Genomic DNA, 11,694 nt, shown 5'->3' on the forward strand with positions numbered 1-11,694 from the left:
CAGGAGTGCCTTGATTACAATATGAAGAATACGCTTACGCAAGGATGAAGAAGAGTGGCAGTCAGTCAGGGCAACAACTTGCCATACCATTTGGTATTGGAGAAATTGTCTTATGATATCAAAGATCAAGATAGAAGTTACAGTGTGATCGTGAAGTTTCAGATCATCCTCAGCAACAATCAAAGTTAGAGAAGGCAAATATGTTGTAATCATCCTGAAGTTGAATGGCTTTATCTAAATAAAGATGGAGCAGTCTAAATAAAAAATAATGCTGAGTGCGGTGGAGTATTAAGGGACAACAATTTGAAGAGAATAGTAAAGTGGCAATGCCTTTGTATCAGAACTTTGGGGTGAGTGGGAAGGTCTTATTTTTGCTCAATCAAGGGGATATGGTGGTCCAACTTGATAATGAAGAGGTGTTTGAAGCAATCACAAGAATGATTTTTAAATGAGGCCCAATGCTAAATCTTATTCGCAAAATCAAATGCGTCATAAGGCAAGATAAAAATATTCGAATTGTTCACATTTTCTGTAAGGCTAACAAGTGTCTGAACGCTCTTGCAATGCGGGGAATTAAAGCGCAAAAATAATCTACTTCAATTATTTTTATAATTTAGATTTAAGAATTTAATTAAAAAATCTAAAATAATTTAAAGACCTGCAGGGTAAATAAACCAAAATAAAATCAAGTCACTGTTAGAGATTCACCTTAAGTAGAAGCTACCTACACTGGACTTCACTGCATCAAGTAAAATAAGCGATTGGAATCAATAAGTGGTTGTAAATTGTAATCAATATATGAGACGCGTCAATCATGTAGATTAGCATAGACGGAATGGAACACGTTACAAGACCTCTCCAGCTCTCTTTTTTTTCCATCAATAATAAAAACAAATAAAGGAAACAGACTTACGTTTTCAAATAATAGATCTACAAGACACCTAGTATTAGTATTAACTATCAGTATTTGATATTTGAATCAATAATATACTGTCTGTTTTTGTTCTTGTCCAAATATTCAATTACAAAACTAATACCAAATTTTGGTGGACATCTTACTAAACCTTTGCAAAATCTTAACTATCAAGTATCCAAGGCCTCTACAATTGCAAGAATGTGATCAGAAATCCTTAACTATGGCGCCATGTTACAGCAAAAGAAACAAATCTCCAAACAGTGGAGATCAAAATAAATTACCAAAAGAAAAAATAAATGCCTAACTTAACAATACATGAATGATGGCGGAAACACACTTACACAAGAATATTGAGCAACCAAAACCAAAAATCACCTAACTCCTGTTGGCATATCACCATGCTTAAGCAATAGCATACTCTACCGTTTCCAATTCTGTAGGCCGCCACATGGACTTCTGGATGTATAAAAAGGCCTCTGTTTCTTTAGAGTAAGTCATGCGAACCTCCCACTGCATAGACCTCAGCAAGCGCTGAAGCTCGTTAATGACCTCAGCAGTGTCTCGGACAATAAGCTTTCCCTCAGGCCTGAGAATTCTGTCAACCTCGGCCACTACAGCTTCAAACTTGCATCTGTTTGAACGATAAACATTTCAAAATGAGATAAACATACAGATTGTTTCTTTTCTGAAAACCAAGGTTTGCTGAATGAACAAGAAACAAAATAGTAGGCATTAGTACCTTTTCTTAAGCTTTGAAAACAAATGATCTGCATGAAGTAGATCATAGGATCTCGGATATGTGCTAAATGACTCACACCAATCATGATATATGCCAAATAGCCCCCGTTCATAAATAATAGGAAGTGTGTCTGGTGAGTCTACCGGAACCACATTCATCACCCAAATATTCATATCTCTCAAAGCTGCTGCAAACCTGGAATCCAAATATCATAGAAAGGTTTCAGACAAATGAGACAATAATCGCATGTCAATATAATTCAGAGTAAATTGGAAACAACAATTTTTGCTCACCCTCCATAGACAGATCTCATGTCCATTACATTGCGCACATTGGACCACTGAATGCCCATCCCATTTAGATAAGACTTGGACACTACGCGTTTCCAGTATTGATAGTCAGCCGCAAAATCTTCTGGAGCAGGCTTTCCATAAACTCCAACTTCAGAGTTTGATAACCAGTAAGGTGATTGGCTGAGTCTTGCTGGCCATTTCTCTGGCCACTGTGACCCACGTTCTGTCGAACTCACTGGCACTTTGTGCATGCATGTTTGCAATGAAATGTTCCTGTGATGAAAGAGGCCATCAGCCATATATTACAGACAAAGATGAATATCTTCAATTTTTGTTTTTAATTTAAAACATTCTAATGGCTCAGTCAGGGGAGAAATACCACGCAGCATTAGGATCATCAGAGTCTTGACATAGAGAAGGCTCATTCTTGGTACGTTTCTCATAACACTCATTAGAAGTTGGCTTCCTGTATACAGCTATACCAACTCCATTAAGTTTATCCTTGCTGATATTTACCACTTCCCAGCACATGGCTTTTGTTAGTGCCTTCATTTCTGTAAATTTAACTCATAAAATGTCAAACTTGATATACAAAATTGTAAATGCTTAAAAGAAGCATATAATAGTGTGTGCTATCATTTACCTTTCCATATTTGTACATCATCAGGAAGCTTCTGATAAATAGGAGTAGCAGACCATACAAAGAAACCACCAGGTCGCAATACTCTATTCAGCTCCAAGAGAAGTTTTCCACCTACACATGCACAAATATTGAGCTTCTAAAATAAAAGCCAATTTATTTACACGTATTATATATAATATAAATGCCCTAATGATGCAGGTGAAATATTAAAATGCTGAATAAAAATTTCAAGCTTGTATGACCAAAAATTCATCAAATCGCCACTATGAAGGTTAGGTTATTGACATATTGAAATACCTTCTATATGCCATGGAACTCTACAGCGTGCACAATGGACTGCATCAAATACTCTAGCAGGGAACGGAAGCCTCTTTGTGCCCATCACAGCAGATATAGCAGGAATTCCCCTTTCAAGTGCAAATTGTACCTGAGCTTCATGTTCATCTTTTGGTGCAAATGACATTGCAAGTACATCTCTTTCAAAGAGAAAGCCACCAAAGCTGGCAACACCACATCCAACATCTAATATCACACGTGTTTGTTTGCCCCAAGCAATATCGGGTACGAACTGCATCATCAATATTCATTATAAGTAAAATACTTAGCAACATCAAGAAAATATATCACATATCTGCAATTCTGCATAGAAATTCTAGGATGAAAACATAAAAATTATCATTAATACGTTCTCCAACAACTTAAATGAAATCTTTTGGTAAAAGTTCTAATGAAGATGATATCTGCACAATAAGTGTATAGTTCCTGACGCCTGAAACAAAATATATTTACCTGTTGTATAGCGTCGATGTAATGAAGCGCACCGTGTTTGAATTGGGTTCCACCACCCGGAAAAGTAAGATACTCGCCTGCAACTTTTACCCAATTCTGGTGCCCCTTATATTCAGCAAGCTTAGTGTGTGGAACATTGGAATACCATATCTGAAAGAAAACAAAAAAATATATTATTTTTTAATTAATAAAATGATAAATTAAGAATGTCAAGAATTCTAGTTTATTATTACCTTCTCTCTGCTTTTGGGCCACTCAATTGGGCGTTTATATCTATCAGGAAGAGGGACAAGGCATGTAGGAGGATCTTGAGGACATTGCCTTTCTCTGTGTTCATAGTGTTTAGTAGATCGAAGGCTTTTAATTGCCTTCAAGTTGTCAAGGCATGGAATATAATCAGGGCCAGCAGTGACATTGCAGAGTTTCCAATTGAACCCAGTAGACTGCTTGGAGGATTTTTGAGCCTCATTTTCATTCTTTGACTCTGCTGCTTGTGTTGAAAAAGAACCATTTTGAGTTGTACTTTCATTCAGAAGCTCTGACTGGGCCCCAGAAGGGAGTACCTCATTAGAGCCCTGGTTGTTGGTATTTTCTTCTGTTTTCTTCTCATTGGAGCTTTCATCAGACCCCTGGTTATCACTTTGATCTGCCTTTTCTTCTGTTTTATTATCTGTTGTTCCATTCGAGTCATCAGTTTTATTTTCACTTCCATCTGAACCAGGGCTATTCCCCTTTTCATCTGAATCAGATTGTCCGTTACCATTTGATTCAGACTTCTTCTCACTCTCATCAGAATCGGACTTCTTCTCACTCTCATCAGAATCGGACTTCTTTTCACCCTCATCAGAATCAGATTTCTTGTTATCCTCATTAAAACCAGGTTTGGCATTGCTATCATCTGAATCAGATGGCTTCACGTTCTGAGTTGTATCAGTATATACCATCTTAGTATCTTCAGGAGCCTTATCAGAAACAATTTCCTGTTTTTCTGGCAAAACAGGATTGTTTTCAGATGTTACACTGACACTGCTATCCTTTTTGGTTGCATCCTGAGGCAGATCTCCCTGCTTATCTTCAAACTGCTGAGCATTGCTATTACTGGTATCACTAGCGGCTTCACTTGTCTGATCCTTCACCTCACTCTGTTCTTTCACCTCATTCTTATTATTCACTGAAGACTCGTCTACATTTTGCACAGGAACTACAGAATACGACGTCATCATCCATAGCCCAACCAAGCATAGAGCCACAAACACAACAATAGTCACTGTCGAACAGTAACCCGATGTAGACCGTTTGTTATCTATTCTAGAATATTTCGCTTGCGCCATGTTGCCACTTGTCAGCAGGTCAAGTGCCTTACAGATAGTTTAGACCTGGTCATCATACAGACAACAATTACACACCATCCACATTTTTTAACTTGTACGGCAATAATATATTCAATTCCCAAAATACATAACATGAACTACCGAATCACAGATAATACAAATCTGCTAGTGCAAGAACTAATTAAGAAAATCAAATTTAGAATACTTTAAAATCTCGGATTATCTATAAGAGCTTCCAATCCAAATCCAATCATATATGTAATATAAGGTTTTTTAATTCTCTTTTATTTTACTAAAAAAACACTCATTCAAATCGATAGAATAATAATACAAATTCAAAATAGCTATAAACAGAAAAGAATGAATCTGCTTAATTAATGGCATATAAGGCAAAATGCCTACAAATGTGACAAAGCCTACAAATACAAAAACAGCCATATGTAAATCTTATTTTGCTTAATTAATGACATTTCCAAATTATGATATCATTAAAAAAAAACAGAAAATAGAGATTTCTTAATATATATATCATCTCTCTCACTTAGCATGAAATCATGGAATTATTAAAGAAAACTACCAGATCTAATAGATTCATCTCAACGCGTGAGTTAGTAAATCAAAACAACAAGATAAAAAACGAATGAAAAAATTGTCAATATGGAATAACCAAACAATCAATGAAATTGAATATGGAAGACTCTGACGCATACAGTTATTACCGCCAATTTCAAATCAACTACAATTTTGAGCAGATTCAACAATTGAAAATAGAAGAGAACAAGTTCAGCGAAAAATCAATAAACGCCTACTTAGATTAGATCCATACCGTTACCGAAACAGAATTGGAAATGAAAAGTTGCATTTAAAAAAAGCGTGATTTGAATGCGCGAATTCTGTGAATGAGAAAATTGATCACACGTTACCTTAGGCTATTCGGAGAGAATCAGATCTGAGAGAGAGAGAGAGAGAGAGAGAATCGCTATCTCCGCATTGTGTTACGCATGAGGGAGGAAGAAAGAAAATCTGGAATTGGGAGCGTGAAGGAAAGAAGAGATAGAGGTGTTATATATGAAAGGGGGACGTTTATGATTTGGGGCGGTGGGGTAGAGTTGATAAGGAATAGAATAATTGAATTGAATGTGATGTGGGTTAAGGGAAGGGAAAAAGGAAAGAAAGATAAAAAAGAGAGAGAGTTGAAGTGAACAGAGACCAAAGGATGGGTAACGAAAAACAGAGACTACGAGAGAGTGACGGCCGCATGAAATCCGTGAAACCGGTGTGAATAAAGACCCAAACTGCATTAATTTCGTTTGCCTTTTTTCTTACGTCTAAATATCTCTTAACAAAATTAATCAAGCTTTCCTCTTCGTTTTTGGTAACAACTTTTTTAAAATTAAAAAATCAGGTATGACCACAATTATATACAACAATTATATAAAATAAAATAGTGTTAAATATATTCATCCCTATATTCTTAATGAATTTTGGATTATCCCATGTAAAAAAAATTATTCATTCTTATAATATTAAAAAAAAATTGTATTTGATTTTTGGTTACTATCTCAGAAAATTTTATCTAAATAATCCATTTTTTCAAATAAATATCTAAAATAATCCACATTTTTACTTATTTTCTAAACTAATCCACTTTCAAAAAAAAATTCTCAAAACAAATGAGGCGTCAATCCAAGTGGCGCATATGTACAACACATAAGAGGAGACGTCAATCTAATTGGCGACAGTGTACAAATACATAGGAGAGAAAATGTATTCTCTCCTATGTATTTGTGCACTGTCGCCAATTGGATTGACGCCTCCTCTTATGTGCCAATTGGATTGGCGTCTCCTTTGTTTTGAGATTTATTTTTTTTTGTTGAAAGTGGATTAGTTTGGGAAATATGTGGGAAAATGGGTTATTTTAGGTATTTATTTGAAAAAATGGGTTATTTAGATTAAAAAAATCATTATTTCAACCCATAATCTTATTTTAATTTTAGGTGACAGGTTTTATTTTGTCTACGTGGCATTTTTCATTTTGTCACGTCAATTTAAATGTCATATATCATTCCAAACTTCATCTTTCAGGAGTTTCATCTTCAGAATTGTTCCTCATTCAATTCTTCATTATTCTTCATCTTCCTCATCGTTCCAACGATAGGCTTCATCGTTCTTCACCAATCATTGTCGTTCCAACTTCGTTTCTTCATCTTCTCTGTCCTGTTACAGGCTTCAGGTGAATAAGAAATTAGGATTTGATAATGGGTGGAACAAAACCTCATCAATTAACAACTCAAGTGGATTGAGTTTACCCATATGTGGATGTAATGAACCAATGAAAATGTGGGTCTCAAACACCATTGAAAACCCCAATAGCAAATTTTGGAAATATCGAAATTCAGGGGTAAGCAAATGTTAATTTTTTCTCGATTTTTCTCTTAAGTTTAACTAATTCTTATTTTCTACCTAATTGTAGACTGTGGTAAGTTGTGAATTATTCACTTAGGACGATGAAGTTGATTAGGTTCAAAGAACTCAAAAGATTTCCATAAATTGCAATATTTGTATAATAATAATGACTTATTTGAGAGAATTTGATAAGGACGTTTCGGAAGGAATTTGGCAAGCAATTTGGTGTAGAAGTCAATTCAAAGAAGCATGAAAAGACCAAGAAGAAGCTTGAAATAGAGAAGAACAAAAGTTATTATTTGATGGTTAACTTATGTTGTCCCGGATTTTGTTTTTCGTAGTTGTCAAATTCATGTAATATTAGTGTATCAGACGATATTCAATCAAATGTGACATATGAATTATCATTATAGCGATTGTGATGTTTAAATTCTGTCAATTGTGATGTTCATATAGTATTAATTTTATCTAATAGAAATTTTGGTTTTAGTTACAATTGTGATGTTTGTGATATTCTGGCACGTAGAGAACAGATATCGTATACGATGTCAGGACACCAGAATTTCGAATCCAACGTCAAGATATCGTAACGACACAAATAACAATAAACAACTTAAAGTAAATTGCAGGAAGTAAATAACACAAGGTATTTGTTAACCCAGTCCGGTGCAACGTCACCTACATCTAGGGACATCCAAGTCAGGAAGGAAATCCACTATAATAGAATTAGTTTCAAGTCCTTTGTAAACAACCTTCGATTTATAATCTTCATACCTAATCATTACCCGTGATGTTTTTATCTAAGATTCTCTTAGATATGAGACCCCTTTCACTTCCTCTCAATCATACAGCTCGTGATAACAAAGATAACAATAAAAAACGAGACACACTCCAATAAACAGAATCCGCTTTTACTTAAAAGCTTACGAGTGATTCACAATTACAACTCAACTATCAGTCCAGCTCTAGCATCTAGGTGATATGAGAGTTGCTCAAAAACAACAATGAACATACTAAAACCGAATTCACACTTTCACACATATGACCATCCTTCTTAGGTTTAAAGTCTTCCTTTTAAATAGCCTGAGAGCAGCATGGGCTTGATGAACATTTCGGGCTAAACAAACAGTTGATCAAATATGACCTTCAGCATAATTTTCAGAAGAGAATATAATGTTTTTTACATCCATTCTTAGGAAACATGACAAAGTTTAAACCGACCTTTACTACTTCTAGAAACACATGTTTCTTAGACCGCGGTATACGTGAATCATATTTTCAAAAATCTTCAGCGATCTCACGCTTGAAACAAATCTTCCAAGAATGTGAAACAAGGCATGCTATGATATCGTACCAACATGTCAGGACATCTTGTCTAACATCTTTCTAGAACACTTGTTTTAACAAAATACGGCCAATCACAACACAACCAACCTAACAATCTCCCCCTTTGGCAAATTTTGTCTAAAACAACCTTTGCATAACTCATATTTCATATACCAATAAACTTGCACAAACAACCAAGAACAAGAGGGATACACAAACATATTCATCTTGAGAAGGTAAAACTTCATCATTACCTTAAAAGAACGTCTTCAAGAAAAAATAATGCACAGTGAAAATTGGAACTTCACCAAGACACATCAGAGGCATACGCAACAAAAAAAGATAAAACCTAGCCTCACAAAGCATAACATCATAGAGAAATAAACTCTCACAAAAAGAACCTTCTTCAGAGAAAAATAAATTCTCATAGTCAGGATGTCAAGACATCAGCTATGACCCCACATGCAACCATACATCAAGCACATAAATTATAAGTAAATTATCATGGCATCATCAAGCTAGAAAAGAAAATCACGCTCCCCCTAAATAGTATATCATAAACAAATACTACTTTTCCTCAAGTAGTACTCCCACTTTAAGGGAAAATAAGGGAAATAATAAAATCTACCAAAACTAATCCTCCTTTTAGCCATAATTTTGACAAAACGACTATGTATTCACCAGGAATAAAAACAAAAAAACAGTCGTGGCAGAGCATATGGAGTTTTAGGTTACAGGCCATATGCACTCAATGTGCATAAATATCCAAGGCATAGCCCACAAATGAAAAGAGATACATAAGAAGAAGAAAAAATATGGCATATCAGATGTCAACACTGCCATATGTTTCCTCATCTTTATCACCACCTGCAATAACATTTCCTTCATCCCCATTTCCGTCTTCTTCATCAACATTCAATTTTCCATCATCATCCTTAGACAAGGATTTAATCAGGCTCTCAAGTCTGATTTTCTTTTCAGTACAAAACTTGATGGTCTCATCTAAAGCTTTGCAGGTATCCTTCAGCTCGGCAATGATTCCTTCCCCTGAAGTTGAGCTGGCAGCATCCTTACCAGATGTCACAATAATGTCTAGGACATATATCTCTGCAAACAACCTATAGTTCAGAGTTATAGTAGATTCCCTCTTACTTCAACATCAGAGATGACCAAAATATCAGGGTGTTGACTGAGAATTACACCACAAATAAGATAGGGGAATGCAATGGGCATCTTCACAGCAAAAGAATTTGCATGCTTCATGGTTTGCTCAAACACATAGGACCCAAAATCAAAGTTAGTTTTAGTCCCAATAATGTAGATAAATTTTCCCAAACATGTAGCAATGGTAGAGGTATGATTGATGGGAACCCAATTTGCAGCCTCAATCCTTTGTACCATATCATACTTCACATTCAAACAACCAGCTTACAGCTTACCCTTCCTTGGCCATTATTTAATCTATTTTTGAGTGATATCCTTACAAACAACATTATGAGTCACTTCCACCTCAGCTTGCTCCTCCTCGCTCCTACCCATAAACCTGTTGATAACTTCCATAAAGAACTCCACAAATTTACCTCTGACATAAACCTTAATGTACTCCTTGCTCATCTTACTGTCACAGTCCTTACAAATGTTCACAATGAATTCCTTCACTGGCATCTCATAACAATTACCAAAACCAATATCACTCTTCATCAAACCAACATCCTTAATAAGATCCACAACTTACTTGCATTCAAGAGCGTCCTTACCAATCTGTCGTACCTCAAAAAATAAGAACACGACTAAACGATACGCAATCGTACGCTCGCGGGATGGACTGAACAGAGTCGTCACCGAACTTTATTTATTCCCAAAGAGGGAAAGGGAAAATATCGATAAAATCCATAAAAGAAAGGATAAGATATGGTCATTGCAACCAATATTTGGGTTCGGGAGTCGGTTACGCAAGTGGAAGGTATTAGCACTCCTCACGTCCGTTGTACTCAACGGGAACCGTTTAGTTAGTTTCAATTTGAATGTTAGCTTATGTTAGTTCGCGATCTTCTACTTATTTAGGATAGGAAAAGAGAGAGAGAAGAGAAATGTTTTTAACTTTTTATTAATGAGAAAGGACCTAAAAACATTTTCATTATTAGGGGGGCATAAAGGAATTAAACATTTTCTAATGGGTCGAGATCCACATTTCACTTTGTTTTAAGTCCGCATAGGAGGATTACACAAAACTAGGTTATTTAGGTATGAACTCCTTCCAATTGTATCTAATACAACTCTCAAATATTTTAGTTGGGTGAATAACTCTTTATTCCAATCCATCACATGGATTATTTCCAACTCTCTATTCTAAACATATATAATCTTATTATAATTTGTTTAGTTAAGTTTGACCCATTGTTTTAGCAATTGGATATTAGAATTATCCTATCGCACCTTACTAATACAGAATATGCAGCTCGCGTAGGCGAAACTTATATTATTAGATACTAGTCTTGATGAGTGCTAAAACTTGAAAAGCATAAACTTAATATTTAATTTGAGGGAATTTGCAATTATTCTGATCTCATCGGCTTATTTATCATATAAATCGTCTCTAACAATGATCAACATACATTCACATGCATCAACATACATACAAAATGAAACAGTTATGTCCCCTAGTGCAATTGTTCTCTCAAGCCAATGAGAGAACCTAAGATAACCTAATAACGATCTAAGCTTCTCCAAGCAAGATCTTCAAGGTTGTCCTCCTTTGATATTGTACTCTTCTCTTTCTTCATAACATTACATTATATAAAAGAAACTGGTTTTACATACGAGGGAGTGAGACGAGACAAGAAGTTAAATTAGGAGATTAAAAGAGAGGCACGACACGCAGGTCGTATTTTAAAATCTCAAAACAAAATAAAGGAAAACTAAGGCCATAACCGATCACCACAAGACAATAATAATAAACACATTGTTATTATTAATTTAAATTCTGCTAATTAAATAAACCCTCTTAAATTTCGGCGACTGATCACACTACGCAGAGTTAGCCGGGGGTTGTTAGGGGCAGCACCCCGACGCAAAATTTTAATGAACAATTAATTTGAAATCGACATCGTTTTTTGCATCAACACTTGATACTTTAAAACACAACTCTTGCGCAGTGACAACCTTAATCGCATAACTCTTTGACAGCGCAACCATTATACCGTCATGAACCCTAACGCACCAATTTCAGACCGTCAAACACACCTCGATTG

The 11,694-nt window shown here is 35.4% G+C and overlaps 1 protein-coding gene across 1 annotated transcript; it reads right to left on the reverse strand.

The window, feature by feature from the left end:
* Nucleotides 1-947: 947 nt before the first annotated feature.
* On the reverse strand, nt 948-6,007 carry LOC127107934 (probable methyltransferase PMT26). The gene is made up of 9 exons (XM_051045283.1): nt 5,635-6,007; nt 3,614-4,756; nt 3,381-3,530; nt 2,889-3,159; nt 2,592-2,702; nt 2,328-2,502; nt 1,949-2,221; nt 1,656-1,850; nt 948-1,547 (listed from the first exon to the last, which is right to left on the reverse strand). Exons 2-9 carry the CDS (start codon nt 4,709-4,711, stop codon nt 1,319-1,321), a joined length of 2,502 nt encoding a protein of 833 aa, XP_050901240.1. The 5' UTR covers nt 4,712-4,756; nt 5,635-6,007; the 3' UTR covers nt 948-1,318.
* Nucleotides 6,008-11,694: the final 5,687 nt, after the last annotated feature.

Source organism: Lathyrus oleraceus, chromosome 7 (assembly GCF_024323335.1).
Source record: "Lathyrus oleraceus cultivar Zhongwan6 chromosome 7, CAAS_Psat_ZW6_1.0, whole genome shotgun sequence".
Lineage (NCBI taxonomy): Eukaryota > Viridiplantae > Streptophyta > Magnoliopsida > Fabales > Fabaceae > Lathyrus > Lathyrus oleraceus.